The 20,217-nt window shown below is 46.9% G+C and overlaps 1 protein-coding gene across 1 annotated transcript in view; it reads left to right on the top strand.

Moving 5' to 3' along the window:
* Positions 1-20,217, top strand: part of LTA4H (leukotriene A4 hydrolase) — a 118,466-nt gene that overhangs the window by 51,175 nt on the left and 47,074 nt on the right. The window contains exons 7-8 of the mRNA XM_078598647.1: positions 8,790-8,842; positions 18,474-18,546. Coding sequence (XP_078454773.1) covers positions 8,790-8,842; positions 18,474-18,546 — 126 coding nt within the window. The remainder of the gene's footprint in view (positions 1-8,789; positions 8,843-18,473; positions 18,547-20,217) is intronic.

Genomic DNA, 20,217 nt, shown 5'->3' with positions numbered 1-20,217 from the left:
GCGCTTTAGGTTATTCTCTTGTATTCTTGCGTTTTTCTCTGGTCCTCCCGCAAGCCAGACACTCATTAATGTGGAACTGGTCAACATCGTGATGCATTATTGTTACACATGTCTCTTATTACCCATGCCGTGCAGCTCACAGTGATTACTTGTCCATACTTTTACCACGCTGGTCAGGGCGGGTTTGTGAAGGTGGGGATCGTAGGTGAGGGAGTATAATAATGCATGACAACTGTGGATTGTTTTGCCCCCTGTTGCTCACAACACAGCCATGCAGCCCACACCACCCTGTTGTGTTCTACTTGGTGGCTGCCCACTCAAATATTATCCAGGCTTCAAAAGCCCGCTAAGCTTTTATAAATATGACGAGATATTCCAGGCGATTTTTGTCGTAGGCCGATTACATCATTTGTTGTGGTTCAAAATAAAAAGGTCGACCACCAATTTCCGAATGACGCCAGCACCGTTGAATAATCTCCTGAAGTGGCCACTCCAGGTGAAGGTCACCGCGACGCAAACATCCGGACATGGGGAGGTCGGGCGGCAATATGAAAAGGTATAAGAATAGGTTTTACCCTTTCTGGCAATAAAAAGTTGTGTTAAGATGTTCAAACACCAAACTGAAACTTTTTGCAAGGAATACTGTCTGCATTAACCACATATACTTGTGGTGAAAATGCAAACAAAAACATGCTCTGGTAGTATATGATGCATTGCCTTTGAAACTGATTGGTCCACACCAGAGACAGTTTTCTTTACAGCCTCGTCTCAAACAGTGGTAGACCAGAGGATGCCAAAAGGCAAACAACGCACTACCAGAGCATGTGTTTTTTTGCATGTTAACGCAGATAGGATTCCTTGCAAAAGGTTTCAGTTTGGTGTGTTTTAACATCTTTGCACAACTTGTTTAATGCCGGAAAGGGTAAAAGCTATTCTTATATTTTGATAGTGGCAAGAGAGGTCCCGTGATAAATACGAAAGGGGGTCGCTCTGCTCGGCTCGCAGGGATAGCCGCTTGACATGTGGCCTTCATGCAGAGCGGCCACATTTTGCTTTCAGTGTCCTGCTATTTACCTTGAGGCCATCCGCGCACAGGTGTCTGTATTTTTTTTTTTTCCGAGTGCGCACGTCCCCGTACGCGTACACACACAGTGGCAGCTCACCCTCTACTGGCCTTGGGCGTGGAAACATTCGGTAGCTTAATGGTCAAAAAGTCAAGAGTTATTTCCTGCTCAAGTGGCCACTGAGGCAGCAGCAGTGGTCATCTCTAATTTACAGCCCTTGGCCAGTGGTGGAAATTCCACCTTTCTAGGGTGGGGGCGAGTCTCTCCACAGAACAACCACTGTTGGTTGACTTCTCAAGCAAGCAGTACTCATTTGATCGATCCCAGAGGGCTGATGCACTGAGTCAACCCTCAACCAGGATTCAAACTCTCACACCCTCCGACTGTGAGCTGCTCGCTTGACCGCTAAGCCACCTGTGCTGTGCTGTGCCCCCGACCGACATGTGTATCTATGTCCAGCGTTGGGGCGGTTATGGCAATGAGCCAAACATGCCAATGCAAGTCTAGACAAAAGGCATGTTAATGACAAAAGGCATGTTTAATGATGCACCCGTACATTGATGAATTTTCGAACAAACACGGCGGTCACCGCATCGCTCACTTTCAGATGCGCTTCGGCGGCCGTCTGGAACGCTCTTCCTTCCGATATTAGGAAGCCACTGGAGTTGTCCACTCTTAAATGATCTAGATTGAAAACCCATTTCTTTATAACAGCTTTTTGTGTTTAGTTTGTTGTCCTTCCCCCGCACCACCGATTATCATGTTGGCTACGTACGGATGCGAGGCGGAATAAGTTCAACATACATACATTCAGCAATGGGGCAGCATGCGTCTCCACTCGGGCTGATCCAGTGGATGAAATTCCACAATTCCACAATGTTGGGGGGGGGGGCATCCTTCTATATAACCACAAAGTGGCACTTATTTTATACACCATGGAAGGATGAGAGCTTGTACAATGTCAGTGCTATATCAGCACAAAGTACATACCTGGTCTGTAAATAAAAAAATATATATAGGGAATTTAACTCGTAAGGTGTGGTGTGCATGTCAAACTCCACGAGCCTCCCCAGATCACTCCAACAGCAGCTGAAGTCCTCAGTACCCCCCTGTAAAGTTCCCAGGACAACCATTGGATCAGCTGCGGCACTCTGAGCACAAGTGGAACAGCGTCACTGTGAGAGTCGTGATGAATATCAACGTAAATATACCGGTTTCAAAAGTCTTAGCGTCGCCGTAATCCAACAAGCATTGGGCCATGTTCTTCAGTGTTGGTGGCCCATCACGGAGTCATTAGTGGCACTTTGCACATTCCTATGGCAGGAGGCAGAGTTTCCTTAGAGCAGGGTTCTTTAGCTACATTTTTCTAATGGCCACATAATACAAGTCAACATTTGCTGGTGGGGTCACATGACGTCATGTCATGTGATGCGCAGATGCAATGGCATTACATGGCTTCGTGATGCCATGACATTAGTACAAATGACCACGAACTTGTATCTGGTGTTTCCGATTCTCTTATCTCCTTGTTGTTCATCTTGCTAATCTTTATCGCTTTTCTACAACTCTGTCACCTCTATCTCGTGTTTATCTCTCATCTGTATCTCTTCATTTCTCAGCAGGCCATAACTAAGCGTTCTCGGCCCACGTTTGTCCCGTGCGGGGTCGCCAGTTGAAGACCCTTAAAAAAATATTAATTTTGAAGTAAAGAAAATGTATAATGAAGTCCATTGACCAATAGGCTACTCAGATCATTGCGCCACTGTTTACTTAACTGCCTTTGATTTCAGTAAGTAGGTGAACATCCCCTGCAATAGCATCCCAGAATCTCGCCGCGAGAAAGCTAAAGCGAACACGCAATCGGCAACATATGATGCGGCGTATGTACGTACGTGCGTTGGAAACGCACGCCTGCTACTGATATGCATTACCAACCTGTTGAGGCTTACATGATGGATGAACGATATATTTAGCGTGTTTACCCAGGTCGCGTAGCAGCGTGGAAAGACGCGCAGGCGGAGAGACGGAGGCACGTGTGTCCCGTGAACGAGCACACGTTCGGGATGTCGCCGTAAAACAAAACCAAGTGGATCTCTGGACGGCGTGAAACGAGGGATGACATCCGTGGGGATGAAGCCGCCCAAAAAAGGAGAGCGGCTAAATTAACGTCGCGAAATATCCTTCGTTGAGAGTTTTGCAAAAGTTAAAGTGCTTGTAATAAAATGAACGCAGGGAGTTGTAAACCGGACGGGCGATACTGTGGCAGAGGATACTTGACTCAGTCCTGGGGCCATTCGTAATTTTGCTGAGAGCAGCAATGTTCGCTTTAATTACAATTACGTTGTGTTAACGTTTCATTACAAACTGCACATTTTACAATAGTGATTGACCCCCAGGTCTGGTGGTGAAGCTGAAATTCTGGTGGGCATGGGGGTTAATCATCCCATCATCCTTCAGAGGTTGATAAAAGGAATAACACTTGTTAAAAAGGTTCATGCCTTGGAATTACAGAATTTTCATGCATGGCCTACGTCCGCCAATGGAGACGAACTTCGTCATTGACGGTTTGATGCGATGGCTTGAGGTGTATCCATGTGTCATGGCCGAGCCATAAACCATCACACGAACTCCGGTCATCCTCGCAGCGACTTTTGGCTAGCCATCGAACAAAGACGGCCACTGCATCACGCGCTTTCAGATGTGCTTCTGCGCCCATCTGGAATGCTCTTCCTACGGATATTAGGAAGTCACTGGAATTAAGCGCATCTAAATCCAGATTTAAAACTAATTTCTTTAGAACTGCTTTTTGTGTTTAGTTTTTTGTCCTTCCCCTGCACCTCTGATTTGTACGGTTGGTTACGTATGGTGCGAAAGAAGTTTGAAATACACACATACGGGCATTATAGTGCACACCCATAATCCTGGTATTGGCCAAATATCCCTTTTCTGAAAAATGACACTGCAAATTACTCAATTTGGATGACACATTGCAACATTGGCCCCTACTACAAAAAAATTGTGATATGCAAGTGAAACAAACATGGGGTGCCATGGTGGCGAAATGTTAACTGCCTCGCCTGGTATACAGGAGTTCATGGGTTCGATTTCAACCCTGACGTCTGTATATTTTGAGCTTGCATGTTCTCCCAGTGGTCACGTGGACTTTTCTCTAGGTCCTCCGGTTTTCCCCTCCACATTTATAAACAGCGTGCATTTAGAGTATGTAGCTGCAATACATTTCCACATAATGAGCCACTTCGTTGAGTTATCCATAATCAACGATTTTTGGGTTTAGATCGCGTTATTTATAAATGTGTCGTAACCCTCCACCACCCGACACGGCCAATCAGTAAAAAAAGTGTCACGTTGACAAAAGACAAATAGTTCACTGCTTTAGCTTCAACACACCGGTGGGCTAAAGCAGTGAACTATTTGTCTTTTGTCAACGTGACACTTTTTTTTACTGATTGGCCGTGTCGGGTGGTGGAGGGTTACGACACATTTATAAATAACGCGATCTAAACCCAAAAATCGTTGATTATGAACAATATTGGTCGCGAAAGCCTACGTGTTAAACTCGTTGAGTTATAATTTCTGGCCAGTTGGCTTCTGAAAAAGAGCTATGCAGCTCAGTGGGCCTTACCTAGTCAAATAAAAATAGTTTATAGTTTTCAGATTAGTATTTGGCTGCTATAAATTTCCACCTGATAAGCCATTTTGTTGAGCGATCATTTGTGGCCAGGTCGCTTCTGAAAAAATAGCTCCATAGCTCAGTTGGCCTTAGCTGGTAAAATAAAATAAGATTTTTAGTTTACTTTACTTGGCAGAATCTTCCAGAGTATTGAGACTCGGTGAAGCTTTCCGGGATAAACAAGCGGGAGCTGAGTTCTCGAACAATGCTCTCGGTTTACAGGGCAATCTACATTTCCACCCTCACCCATGGTCATGAGCTTTGGGTAATCACCGAAAAGATGAGATCGTGGGTACAAGCGGCCGAAATGAGGTTTCTTCGCAGGGTTTCCAGGCTCACTCTCCGTGATTGTGTGAGGAGGTTGGTAATCCGGGGGAGCCCCAGAGTCAAAGCCGGTGCTCCTCCAGATCGAGAGGAGCCAGTTGAGGTGGTTCGGGCAGCTGGTGAGGATGCCCCCCATTAGACTCCCCCTCGAACTCGACCGGGCAGCAGCAGCACGTCCCTGGGCGAAGACCACGGGGCCGGCCCAGGACACGGTGGTGGGACTATGTCGCTTGCCTGGCCTGGGAACATTGGGAATTCCCGAGGAAGAGCTAGAGTCTGGACCGCCCTACTCAACATGCTGCTGCTGCGACCCTAACCAAGCCAAGCGGACTGAGAAACAAATGAACGAATAATAGAGATGTAGACGTGATCTCCAGAAACCTCGTTTCCTCCCCACATTCAAAACAATCCTGAGATCAGAATCTTGGTAAAAGCTATTCACCAACGAACATATTCCTAAGCTCTTCTTTTGTTACAATCTCATTACAGTCGTAAATTGCCAATAAATTGGCAATGCGTTTGGCCTTTTTTAAGGGCTGGAAGTTCACACGCTTAAGTCCACTGGTGGAGCCCCTACCCCAGTAGCGAGAATTACAAATCTCGATTTGCAAGTGCACTAAGTGGTACTCAATTTATTTGCCCCAGAGTCATCATACATCACCAACGAGTGGGATGGACTATGCCCTAAGCACGTATGTAACTTGCAAGAAACCGTGGTGGTTTGTTTGGTTATATTTTTTTCCCCCAAGTAAAACAATCTTGGTATCGTATCATTTACAAGTGATAATGCTGTATTACGAATTGTTTACTCGGAGAAGTATCCTAAAATGAATCCTTTGATAAACTCGAATCAATGCTTTGAAGTATGCTGCTCAATCACTGCAACGTTGGAATTTAGCATTTCAGTTAATGGTACCCATTTTTTTTTCAACTGAACACGTGCTAACTTGCATTGTATTTCAACAATGTGTTGAGTTTGAAAAACAGCTTTCCTGCAGGGACTGGCTCATGGCTATTATCCAGTTTTAAATAAAAAAAACACAGCCCTGCTAAACGTCTTCGCACTTTTTGTCCTGGGCAACAAACGGACTGTTTCATTTCTCAAATGTTGACAGGTGTTGCCTCCGGCCTTCCTATAATGACCCGAGTTGACCACAACTCTGAGTTGTTTTGAGTGTCGTTTCTTCAATAGGTAGCACTTTATCTCTCCTCTTTTAATTACCGTGCGTTTTGCAATTAAATATTTTAACTAGGACTAGCAACCCACACGTCCTTTGGACGGTTACCATCCATCTATCCCTCGCTCCCAGCCAGCAAAACTATTCTTATACAGAACCCTGCCTCTCTCCACATTTGTCTTGCCTTCTCTCGACTGTATATCACATTGCATCTCGATTTATCACTTTGTTCCTGTCCCGCTCACCTCCTTCCAGTATATCTCACTCTACTTCCCTCCCCCGCTATCTCTCTCCACATTTCTCTCCCTTTTCTCACCTCTCACATTCACTCTCCTTATTGCCACCTCTCCCCTTTGCCATCTCAGGCTCTCTTGCCTCTCCCTAATCCTCCCTGCCGTTGCCTGTCACGTTCCCTCATTTCTGTTTTGCTCTCTTTCCTCTCATGCCCTTTCACCCTCTCCCCACACCCTCTCTCCTCTGCGTTCTTCTCCACCTCTTCTTCCTTCCCCTATCTCACTTCTGCGGTGCCGAGATGGTAACTACCTCGCCTGGTATGCAGGACGTCGTGTGTTCGATCCCGACTCCAGCACCTGTTGTATATTTGGAGTTTGCATGTTCTCTCTCCCCGTGGTCGCGTAGATTTATTTCCCTCATTTAAAATGAACGTGCATTCAGAGTATTTGGCTGCTATAAATATCCACATGATAAGCCACTTCGTTGAGCTATTATTTGTGGCCAGGTTGCTTCTGAAAAAGAGCTATATAGCTGAAGTGGGCCTTATGTCGTAAAATAAAAAATATATACATTTCGTTGACTTTTTCGTTTTTGTTTCTAGTTTTAGTTTCGTTGAAATACTTTCCTCACCTCCCTCTATCTCCTCTATCATGTTTGCGGAGGATACACGGCTGGGGTGGAGTGTGGGTGCAGGGGGGCATTCAAAACAATCTGGCCAGGCATCAGCCAGGCATTGGGCCAGGCAGCCACGAATCCAGCCAGCAAAACTTTTTTGTTCGAACATAGTATGACATGCCTGCGATGAAGCTCCACGACCAGTTGTTGTTCCCCTTGCAATTGTTTGTAATGCACCACTGCTGTCGACGAGGACCACAATGTCAATGGGCTGTATCCTGTCACTGGCTAAGCATTATACGGTTAGGATTCAGAGTACCCGACCGACCCCGATTCAGGCTCACACTTTGTGGGACTCGGGCTTTCGCTACCCCAGCACGGGGCGGGAAGCGAGGAGTGAAATCACCGCCCTCACGCGAACGTGGATTTTATGGCTGTGTAACCGCATCGCCCGCGCAAGAAACGAGTCCACCGAGCTCGCATCTTTCGTATTTATCACGTCCAGGTGATTAGCGAATAATTTACTGTACAGTTCTGTACTTTATTAAACATGTATGTACATTTATAAACGTTTTATATACACTCGTATAGTAATATAGTAGTATATAGTAGTGGTATATAGTAGTCGTATATAGTAGTGTATAGGAGACGTCACGGCATTACACGCCGCTGCTCCTGACGCAATTCTTTGGCTCGGCCACCTGAATATGAAATTGTCGTTGTAGCTGTGTCGTCTACACGAGCAATACGAACGAAAAATATTTATTGCATCTCGGATATGAATAGATTGTTTTCATTTCCATGTAAAGCTTTCGTGATTGCAGGAATTCATATTCTTGGATCTTTCGGTAAAGTCACGTAGAAGGGAATTATTAAATAATAAAAATAAAACAATAAAATTCTCACGAACTTTCGGCCACAACACAAGCAGCCGTCCTGCTGCTTGAGAGAGGACGGTTGCTTGTGTTGTGACCGAAACGTCGTGAGAATTGTATGTTTTATTTTTATTATTTTATTATTTCCCTTCTACGTGACTTTACCGAAAGATCCAAGAATAAGATTGTTTTCAATTATACAAAAAACGACATCACTGTAAAATGTCAGTCACTCTGAGAAGGAGTGTTTTTAACTTTATAAACGAGACTCGGGTTACAGCAGTAGCCGTTGTTTGTTCTCGCCTAGACCCTTGAGACGCACAGGCACGGAACGTCACCCTGCGATGGGAGGGTGGCCATGTCTCCCTGTCGGTAATCGGAACAAATCGGTGTCGCCACGCTCAAGCCACTGGTGGAAATTCCACATTGGTACAGTAGAGGGACGAGTCTCTGGACGATCGCCATTGACTGCCCACACTATAGTACAGTACAGATGTCATGATGATGATGATGAAATGATGGGCTGAGACAACACCAAACCAAGAGTTGAAATTTGCCACCATCTGCCTGCACAGTGTCGCCCAGATAGATAGTTTACTTAGAGATATACCACAATTGGGGACGATTAATTTACATGAATTAGGTGTGTTCATAATATAATTTAAGTCGTGACCACGTTCGCGAGTCTAAAGGTCAGGTCACTACAGAGTGTGGTTTCTGCCACGATTTCACCTTTGCCATCAGAACGCGGTCGTGCTTGGTGTGCTGCTTCTACCGTGTTAACACGCACTCTGTGTTGTGCTCGCAGGTACAGATACCCAGTTATCTCATCGCCCTGGTGGTCGGAGCCTTGGAGAGCAGGTACTCACCAACCAGTGCGCAGCTGATCAGCATCATCCATTCCACAAAGCAGAGTCCAATAATATTGCAGCAATCCCTCACCAACCGCGGGGTTTAGGTTCCTGGGAAATGCCGCGTAGGCAAATCCACGGTTGGTGCGGTACACAGAGGGGCCTTTGGGAAATAGGGTGTTAGGGGAACCACGGCTGCGGTCAGGCGTATCATCGCTTAACTTCGTTGTCTGTTTCTTCACTAAACACGAATAAAATACAGTGCATTACACAATCACATAATAAAACATATAAACAAACATTACGTTCACTTTAATTCTAGATTTGAAGCTTTCGTGACTGCAAGGAATCATATTCTTAGGTTTTTTCCGGTAAAGTCACGTAGGTAAAGTCACGTAGGTAAAACATTATTTTCATTAATTTTGATGTTTTACCTACGTGACTTTACCGAAAAAACCTAAGAATACGTTCACTTTACATACCTTTTAATATTGAGGGTAGAAGTCCATGATTATATATATGTGCTCTGGGAATGCTGCGGCGGTGTCATGGGGAGTGCACTGGGCTTGCGAAACTCGTGCGTCGATGGTTCGTTCTCCATGAATCACCGGTCGATCGGCAGGTTGCGTGTGGTGAGGTAAAGTGTGGGTGCTGCTGCCCCTTCCAAGAAGTCTGGCCAGCGTGAAAGAGTAAGGTCAACACTCTCTAGGTGTGTTGTGTGTGTATGTTCAACTTCTTTTGCATCGTACATAGCCAAACGAGCATTAGTGGGGGAAATACAAAAAGCAGTTCTAAAGAAACGAGTTTTCAATCGAGATCATTTAAAAGTGGACAGCTCCGGTGGCTTCCTAATATTGGAAGGAAGAGCGCTCCAGACGGCCGCAGAAGCGCATCTGAAAGCGCGTGATGCGGTGACCATCTTTGTTCGATGCCGAGCCAAAAAGCCGCTGCTAGGATGAGCGGAGTTCGCGTGGTGATGGTTTATGCGGCAGTTGAAAGAAAGGGTACATTTCATGAATCCCTTTCCACCTCCGTCCTCTCAGCAACATTGATGGACAACCCCAGTCGATCGGCAGGTCGTGTGTGGTGGAGTAAACTCTGTCGAATGTGAAAGACACCCTCACCACGATGTGCTCTCTAGAGCTTTCTCGAGTGGAGGTCATTCCGCCAGCAGCGGCGTGAGCAAGGAATTGCAGGGCTTCACCTTTACCTCATCACGTCCTCGTGTTGAGGGCCACTCCCTCCACAGAACGACCATTGGCGATTCCACACGAGGTGCTATCCATTATATTGCCTCCAGACCGACGATACCCTGTCAGCCTCTGGCTCAGATTTTAAATCGCACTGTGAGAGTGACGTACGCGGACCGCAGTGGCTTGAGGCTGAATATTCAACTGACCAACATCAACACCCGTGTCGTGACATTCTTTTATAGACATTCAACGGAGGTGCCTAAATTGAACGGTGCTTTTGATTTCTGGAGCAATAATCCCAGCAACCACCGTCTCTGCCAAGTCTGCTCAGCTGTGACAATCGGTGATTTAAAGACCAGACTGAATTTTTTTTTTCTTCGGACTGCGCTATGAACCTGGTCGCCTGAGTTTGATTCCCATTCACGGCCAGAATTGGCGCTGAGTGATATCTAAACCGGTCCTGGCCTCCCCACATTTTACAAACTCGCATGAACCAGCGAAGTGAAGTATGACCAAACAACCCCCGTGACCGGCACGGTGTGGAAAGACATCCGACCAGCAGTGCATTGACAAAGGGCAGTCAATGGAAGAACGAAGATTAATGTGTTCTTTTTTACTTAATCAGTTTGTCCGGCACGTCAGTTGCAGCGTGTAGCGACATGCAGCTTTTTTCACAACCGATAATTATCGAGCCGACGCCCTCGCAGGCTGCCTTTCAAGCACTGCCGCAGAGAACGTGCCCGGATGCCAAAGCATCTCGCTTGACCTGCCTTATGGGCAGCAGCTGCTTCAAACCCGTGGCCATTGTGTTGTTCGCACTCTCAGGCCTCCCGAACGTGAGGATGCACGCAGGCTGAACTTGCAGAGGCGATTGGAAGCTTTTTACAGTGCCACAGACGGTCAGCTGTACTTACGACTGGCTCGCTATGCCCATTGCCACAGTGGGATGGTTTTACTATTTTTCTCCTTGTCCTTTGAATTGTGTGTGTTTTTTACGTGGATTGTGATAATATTGTCCCCACAAGCATTTTGTTGGCCACAATTACCGCAACCAAAATCGGTTTCTCTATACCCACGCTGGAACAAGTGATTGACCCCTGTCTTGTGCCATTCCCATCATCCTTTGTGCAAAATTCCACACAATAAGGAAGAGGAGGATGTGACGGATGGGGACGCGCGTTGTATGTGTGTACGTATGTGTGTGTGGCCTCAAGATGCACATGCCCTGGTGGTCCCCCTCTTTAAGAAGGGGGACCGCACATACTGTAACAACTACAGGGGCATCTCACTCCTCAGTGTGCCGGTAAAGGTCCTGGCAAGGATTATTCAACATCACCTTGCTAGGCACACTGAGGAGAGACTTGCGGAGCCCCAAGGCGGTTTCAGGAAAGGGCGGTCCTGTACAGATGCCATATTTTCTGTCCGTCAAGACCTGCATCTCTGATTTATTGACCTGGTCAAGGCCTATGATACCATCAGTAGGCCTGGGCTCTGGGTTGTTCTTCGTGCTTTCGGAGTTCCTGACCCTCTGCTCACGATCATTAAGGACCTTCATGATGGTAAGCTGGCCCAGGTAAAACTACGTGGCCTGAAGTCGGAGCCATTTCCTGTTCACCTTGGGGTGCGACAGGGATGTCCTCTGGCTCCCACATTATTTAACATATATTTCGACCACGTAGTTCGTGAAGCCTTCAATAGCGGTACCGGAGGAATTTCCATCTGGCACAGATACAATGGGAGGCTGATCGATGCCTGGGTGCGGTCAAGGGATGGCTCCCTATTGCTCAACCATGTTATGCATGCCGATGATCTGGTAATTGCTTCTCACTCAGAGGAGGAGTTGGAGGCGCTGCTGCTGAACCTGGAGCTTTCCACTAAGAGGTGGGGATTTACCATCAGCCCCACCAAAGCGAAGCACCTGCCTGGGTATTTTGTACCATTGGACACTCCACCCCCACAACTCCCAATTGGTGATAGGGCACTTGTGGAGATTTGTGGAGAGTTTCCCATACCTGGGCAGTGTGCTCATGACCGGCTCCGGTTTAACAGCAGAGGTCTCACTCCGAATCAGTCGAGCGGCATTATCTTTTCATCGGTTGTGTAACACTGTGTGGACGCTACCTGGTCTGTCGCTCTGCACGAAGATTCAGGTCTTCTCGGTCATTCCGTCCCTTTTCTACGCTTGCTAAATGTGGACCCCCCTAATGGAGCATCTTCACCGGTTAGAAACATTTAGGCTGACCTGCCTACGATCCATCCTGGGTTTAACCAGGCTGGATTGTGTGAGGAGCTCAAAAATTATTGAAAGATCTGGACAAAGTCCCATCGGTGAGCTCCTCCGGCAGGCAAGGCTGCGTTGGCTGGGTCATTTAGCCTGCATGCCCAGCCACCGCATGTCTAAACATATTTTGTTCGGCCGGATCGAGGGGGCTAAACGGGCACGGCACGGGCTAGAGAAGAGATGGAGTGATGTGGTACAGGAGGACGTGGAGCTGAGTGGACCTTGCCGATGACTGGTACCAGCGGTGTCAAGATTGGCTTCTGTGGAGGAGGCTCGTGAAGGACGCTACTGGGCAGTTGGAGGCAGTCGCCCTCCAACAACAACGGAGGGCGGAGGAGCGACGCTCATAACAACGAGCGGAGCGCCGGGTGGCTAAAGCACAGCAAGTTGGCACAGTAGGGGGCACAGGTGGTGCATCAGCCAGTCATCTCGGTCATCTCAGTCAGTCGACCCGTGGCACCTGGGTCTGCCCCGTGGCACCTGGGTCTGCCCCGTGACCTCCTGCCAGCGGGCGTTCGACACTGCACGTGGCCTCAAGGTGCACATGGCCTGGCACAAGGGTTGTAGTGACGTCACCGCCACTTAGTGGCGAATGGCGGTTGTTGTTGTTGTGTACGTTTATGTACGTGGAGCGGTCGTGCAATGATTAGTGCGCCGCGCTACAAACCCGGTGACCCGAGTTTGATTCCCGCTCACGGCCAACACCAGTGACGATAATTATCTGAACCGGTCCTGGGCCTAAAACCACATGTGGTGATACTGCACGAGTGGACCATGGAGGTCAAATGTTGAATTTGCAACATCAGCAGGATATGAAAGCAGGAATGATGCCATCCTGAGTTGTGGTGTCATTTAATTGGCATTGGTGGTTAGGCCTGCCGGAGCTTATAGTTACTGTGGATTGCAAGTTTCGGACCCGTGCGGTGAGTGAGTCCCACAGTTTACAGCCAAAGTCAAGTCAACAAATCTCCTTGCTGCAATGAGCATGAAACAGTTGCTCATCCCCCTTGCCATCATAGAGCCAGTGGTGGAAATTCCACAGTCCTATAATATTGCCTATTTTCAATGGTCAACAATAATACTCAGTTGTTATACCCAAAGGGACGATGGGTCCAGTTAGCATCTGACCTACCGGGTCTGCTCATTCATTGCCGCCCTGCTTGATAGAGCACGTGTCCGAGTGGTTCCCTTTGGAGCACACATTGAGGGGAGCGCTCATCTCAGTTCGTGGTCCTGACCCAGCGAAAGCAATCGCACATTTCCATTGCAAGGGGCCAGTCTGTCCACGAGGCTTCGACCGTATATTTGTGACGAAGCGGTATCTACTTTAGCAACCCCCGGAAGGGATCGTGGGGCCCGGGTCGACCCTCTTGACCACTATTTGAACGTCCAATTTTCCAATTTTTTCTTAAATCAGCATTGGAGGAAGGTGTTTATGGTTGGTTGTCCGGCACCGTTCCGAGCTCAAATCCAACTTAAAACCCAACCATAATTACACTTGACCCGACCCCGGCGCGGCTGTTAAACAGATGCACGTGTGCAATAGAACCCCTCCTTTGTCCTCTGCGCTTGGCCTGCAGTCACGAACGATGTGATGTAAGCTCGTTACCATCAATTTATGTCCGTGGCAGTTTGTTGGAGCATCGTCGCCTCCGTCGGATGAACTGTTGACCAGTTTAACGCGGCGCGGCGCTCGGCTTATTAGTTGATGGATCTGTAACAACGTGATGATTTTGTACATTCGCTCTGCATGGCTGAAAACACGGTAATGTTTTTTATTTGCCTTGTAATGTGTTGCAACGGGGGTGATCTGGCACTCAGCTTTGTGCTTATTGTCCACAAACCATTTTGCGGACTAAATTATTTGATCATACTTCTTCATTTTGTTGGAATTTCGTTGATATTGTTATTATCATCTTTCTATTTCACTTGGATTGTATCTATAAAAGTGAGTGTAGTATTATGTTTATGCACAGCGCTTTGAGATACTTCAATACATAAGGTGTCTTTATAAAATAGAGGTTGCTATTATTAAGTTGAACTTATTTTGCACCGTATGTAGCCAACCGTGCTAATCGGGAGGTGCGGAGGAAGGACAACAAACTAAATACAAAAATCAGTTCTAAAATAAATTCGTTTTCAATCTGGATTCATGATGTCCCGCCAGCGACACACTCGTTTTAGTATGGTGGCCACTCGTGGATCACACTTAAAAGTCCCGGTATAATGATTGTGTTTACTTTATTAAATTACATTTTGTTCCTTTATTCTCGTTCGTAAAAAAATATCGAGCAATACCCCAATTTACGTCTCCCCCTTAATGTCGTTTCGCAAATACATCGTTAATTTATTAACACCGTTGCTACCCGATTTGTGTCGCCTCAGCTCATGCTTACGTCGCTGACAGCATCGTCCGTCCTTTTTCGTTATCCATCGCTTCTCAGCCTTCACTTCTACCTACCGTGTACACCAAGTACTTTGCGCCTTGCATAAATATATGCACTTTGGAGTACAATATATTATTTACGTACGCATGGCACACGAGGGGGTGATGTTTACACACTGCACCAGGTACTCTTTTGAGGCTGAGGCGACCTCGGGAAGGCCCACCGGTTCAGATAATCGTCACCAGTGTTGGCCGTGAGCAGGAATCGAACTCGGGTCGCCGGGTTCGTAGAGCAGCACGCTAACTGCTACACTTCCGCCCGAACACACACGCACACTTGCACGCACTCAGAGTCAAATGCACGAACCCTCGCGCACACAAATTGGCACTGGTGGATAACGTGCACGCGCCGAAAGCACCTTGCCATCGTGTATGTTCACACTGCCGTGAGACGGACACGCACGCACACGTGCCACACCGCGAGGACACAACCACGCCAGAGCAAGAACGTGAGGCACGCTACAGGCACAGTCACACCCCATCTAAGATACGTAAGCGGGGGCTGTCCGTGCAGGACGCGCGTCGCTACGGGCGGCGGGCACCGATGGTACAAGAATAATGACGGGAGCGTCTGAGCACAGGTATGCCACAGGAGATGGAGCTATGAAATTAGCTCGTGTTTTGCAGGTGCTGAAGGTGGATTGTTAACATCGTAGATTCGTGAAAGAGAGACGGTGATGGATTTTGGGAGGCTTTCGTCCAGCCATATAGATTGATCATCACTGCTGCACATTGATTCAGCCCATCACTCAAGTGGGATCTATCAATGAATACCATTTTGTTGTAGGTCATGGACATTAAATAATGGGGCACTACGGTGGCGAAATGTTAACTACCTCGCATGGTGTGCAGGACGTCGTAGGTTCGATCCCGACCCTGACGCCTGTTGTATATTTGGAGTTTGCATGTTCTCCCCATGGTTGCATGGATTTTTCTCCAGGTCCCTCCACATTCATAGCTATGCGGTTAAAGTATTTGGCTGCTATAAATTTACGCGCGACAAGCCACTTCGTTGAGCTATCAATTGTGGCCAGGTGACTTCGGAAAAAGAGCCATACAGTTGAGTGGACCTTACCTGGTAAAATAAAAAGTTTAGGTGAGTTTAATTACGTGGATAGACTCCGTCATGGGAATGTGGAATTGGCAGTGTTTGCACAGGGCCACTAAGGTATATTAATGCCGTGTGGCGGACTCGAGGGTTGGTGGATCGCACAAACGTTTGTGGACCGCACCGAATCTGCCTTGTGGGCGTCGAGGAGACCACCATACGCTGGTTTGCCAGGAGAAGGTGGCACAGCAAATGTGAGTTCCACCTGTTCTTTCCAGGTGCTTCGTTTCCTCACACATGTAAACACTCTTTGTTCGATTAACACCTTAATATATAGAGGACCGCAGAGTTTGGTGGGGGGGGGAGATTTTGGCTGCAGATCACCAGCTGGCTGCTGCCTTCACATTCGTCAGCAGTTCCTCGCGCTTCTGGCTCTGAGTCATTCTCTTTCATGAAGAACGAGAACATACTGTGTGGTGCATTCCAAGTAGAAGTCATTGTGAAATGATGATGACGATGATTATTCTAATTATATACCATTGGGCCTGATTCACATGTTGACATATGCCCCGTTGATCCCATTATTGTCGAAAACATTACAAAGTCTCCATCAACAGCACTGGGGCAAATTGCCAAGGTGATGTTTCGTAGGCATTGCCACGTGATGTTGATGTGGTCATTTGACTCTTTACACAAGCATCAAGGAGTTTGGCAAAGATCAGCACCCTTATGAAAAAAATTGTTGTTTTGATCTATGGCCTGCACTGCACTGCGAGTCGTTCGCGTGGCTGCTCACCTGGATTAAATAAAAAAAGATCTTTCCGCTGAAAATTGAACGTTTTACTTTTATCTAGAAAGATAATGGAGGTGTTTTGGGTGACGGAGCAGCAGCAGGGCAATGTTTTAAGTTGAAATCTTGGTGACGGTAAATTTAGCCGATCAAACGCGAAGGCCATTAAATACCTACGCACATGGAGGGCAATGAGCGCTGGAAATCGGCACAGGCAACACCTTCCCGATGACCAGCTCTGGCAACTTGTACAGCACTGGTATTAAGTGGCGGGGTTCAGTCAAGCCAATTAAGAGTTTTATGAAAATAAATGACAGTTGCGGAGGACAGTCCCCAAGGCCTAACTGCGTACGACAATATTATTCCAGCTATTTTACAATCAAAGTATTATTTTACGTGTTTTCAAATGCCTGGATGCGTATCCCCCTGCAACGCCTCAGGTTTTCTCCAGGCATTTCTTCCCTCGTGCAAACACGCTGAAGAATCCCTTGGCTGGCCAAAGGGCCCTCCCCATTAGATCGCAAAAGGCTGAGGCTGCACGACGCTGCACAACGCAACACAGCTAGCATTTGGTTTTGTTATCGATGTTGCCGTCCAAACATTCCCGCGTTTTATAGCAGGCACTGTGCTTAACATTATGAGACCTCCTTTACCAATGGCAAAATATAGTAATAGGTTTTTACCCTTTCAACTGGTACAAAACTGACACCTTTATACAAGGCATCATGTTTGCAATATCCACAACACAAGCGTCATCTGGTCCAACACCAATGGAGACTAGGCTCTAAGAAAAGCTGTCTCGGGTGTGGACCAATCAACTTCAAGGGCAGCTCATATCATTATCATTATCAGAGTTGTTTCTTTCTGTTTGCATTTTGACTGCTTGTGTTGTGGTTATTGCAAACATGATGCCTTGTATAAAGGTGTCAGTTTTGTACCAGTTGTACCAGTTGAAAGGGTAAAAACCTATACTGTGCTTAACCTCGGGACGTTTTTAACCCTCATAGACCCAATGCGCTGGGATGTAGGTCATCAGAACGGAGGGGCCTCCCAGTTATGTGACTTGAATTAAAATCCCAGTCGAACTTCTTTCGGGACCGTACATAGCCAACCACGGTTATCAGAGGTATGGGGACGCTAATCGTCGTCGGCAACCCATGGGCGTTTGGAAAGATCAGCCATCAAGTCACACCAGTGGTTGTCCAATGTGAAGGCTCGTTCCTGCCACCGGGAGTGTGCAATGTCCACCGTGGCCAAATAGATTACTAATGGCGATTCCCTGGGTTAAATTCTTGGTCATGCACACAACATCAGTGGGATGGTATCAGAAACCTATTCTGGATCGACTCGGCCTCAATGGAGTAGCTGGTGCAGTGTGTAAGCATACGTAACTACCTGCCACCCTTCGTGGGCTCTCTACAGCACTCAGGCCTACGTCCTATAGTGGATGTAAAATAGTGGTTGTTTTGCTTTGTTTGTGTGGGTACGTGCGTGCATGTGTGGGGAGCGATAGTGTAGCAGTTAGCGCGCTGCGCTACGAGCCTGGCGACCAGAGTTCGATTCCTGCTCATGGCCAACACCAGTGACGATTACACTGTGTAACAATTTGTTTTTATTTTTTTGTTCCCGGGGAGTAAGTGTTATTTAATTATATGAACTGGTCTTGGGCCTCCCCGAGTTCGACTCAGCCTCAAATGAGTACCTGGTGCGATGCCTCAAAATATCGCCACTGGGGAGACAAAGCTGGTCGGGCGTGGTGCTGGCCACCCACCCACCCACCCCCTTTGTGTGCAGTGCCAGCCTTCATAGGTGTTCGCTCACAGCACTTGCCTCTACAGTCTGTTAAGGCCTGACGGGGGATCTTTGTCTTTTTGTGTTCACAGGGAAATAGGCCCAAGGAGCAAGGTGTGGTCTGAGAAGGAGTTTGTGGAGCAGGCTGCTTCGGAATTTTCTGAGGTACGTGCCATTTCATCAGCATTGGCCCCCGGTCACCAATGCTCACAGTGCCATGTCTCTGAGCAAAACCTTAACCATGGGCGCCGTGCCGTGCACCTCCGTGTCTGCAACTGTTGATAGCATTCATGCAATCTATTCGCAACTGTTGATAGGAAATTAAAGAGTTTAGAGTTGCTTTGTTGAACCAGGCGAGCCCCCGAGAGATCAGGGCTAGAGTCTCGCTTGCAAGGGTGACCTGGGTCACCGACATGATGAGCTAACAAAAAGCACAGCAATGAAGCGAAACAGAAACGGGGACTAAGCATTTGGTCACATGACAAATGGAAAATACATTACACAAACAGACATCAATGTTAAATAACGCATTTCCTGTCACGCAAGTCAGCCTCGGACAGTTCGTAGGACAAATATAAATTAAGTAACAGAAATATTAAATGGATATAGGGAGGTAGTAGGTAGCTGTGTGCATTTCGGAAGTGATTGTGAGAATGAAGGTATCTGACTCTGTTACCAGGCACGTTCTTTAATAGATTGTAGAAACTACGTTGAAGGAATAGTTAAGTCACTGTGAGTAAAAAAGACGTGGATTCTAGAAGCATAGATGGTGTGTGCATTCCTCTATCGGTCAGAGTTATACTTTTTTTTAATCTCGCAATAATCTTCTCAACTTTTTAATCCAATTGAATGTCGAGGATGCTTGATGGTTCATCTCGATTTCTTCGAGGCAACTTACAAATGCCGAAATATAATTTTGGAGAGGAGGGTGTAAATGGATCATGTGTGGACGCGAGAGCAGTGTGGAGCAGGGCAGGTCACCACGACCCTCGTCGGAGTGGCAGCCAAGAGTTTGTGACCCAGGGGAAGATGGCGGGACGCTTGTATGAAGCAGACCTTGAGGTCTTGTGTACGCCACACGAGCTGTGAGATCTAGCAGCAGGAAGGAAGCGATACTGAGCTGGGGTAGTTTCAGTGACATTGCTGGTTTTTTACTTTTTGATTTCAAAGTAGCTGTAGATTGCAAGGATTTATAATTAGATTGTTTTGGGTGTAATTTTTAATATTTACTGTAATCCTGGGCTTTCCTCAATGGCATTTCCTGAGTGTAATTCCTTAATGGAATTAAGGAAAGCCCATTTTCATGAACCACTAAAGAGATTCACCTAATTACACTTATCTCACCTGCCAATCACAACCAATCAACTCGAGTTATTAAACTGAATCACGTGCATGATTCTGCTGATGACGTCACGGCACCTACTGAAGGACCTGGGTCAGGAAGCTGTTGACGCGATGAGATCTACTGAGCTGCTGTTCACGCGTGATGATGCTGGATAAAATCTCCCAACCAAACATTGGATACATTTGTCAAAGTTTTGCTTGCGTTTTTCAACATTCCTTTGATTTTCTGAAAAAAAATAATCAATTGCCACATTTGCCCATCACGTGACAACTTGATTTAATTGTCTCTGTCGGGTAGTGGAGCTTTACAGATTAAAAAATAAATGACATCATATATACGCGATGCAACACAAAATAAACTAATTATGAATGATGATATTGGTCGCGAGAGCCTGCATATAAAATGTAGATTACTAGTTGCAGAAAATGAAAACGTATATGGTCCCACAATTTAACGCCAAAGTCATGCCAGTGTTCCTCCTTGCTCTCGTG

Source organism: Lampetra planeri, chromosome 11, assembly GCF_965212315.1.
Source record: "Lampetra planeri chromosome 11, kcLamPlan1.2.h2, whole genome shotgun sequence".
In the NCBI taxonomy this organism is placed as follows: domain Eukaryota; kingdom Metazoa; phylum Chordata; class Hyperoartia; order Petromyzontiformes; family Petromyzontidae; genus Lampetra; species Lampetra planeri.
Note: the sequence above shows the minus strand (reverse complement) of the source record. Positions and strands in the feature narration are given on the sequence as shown.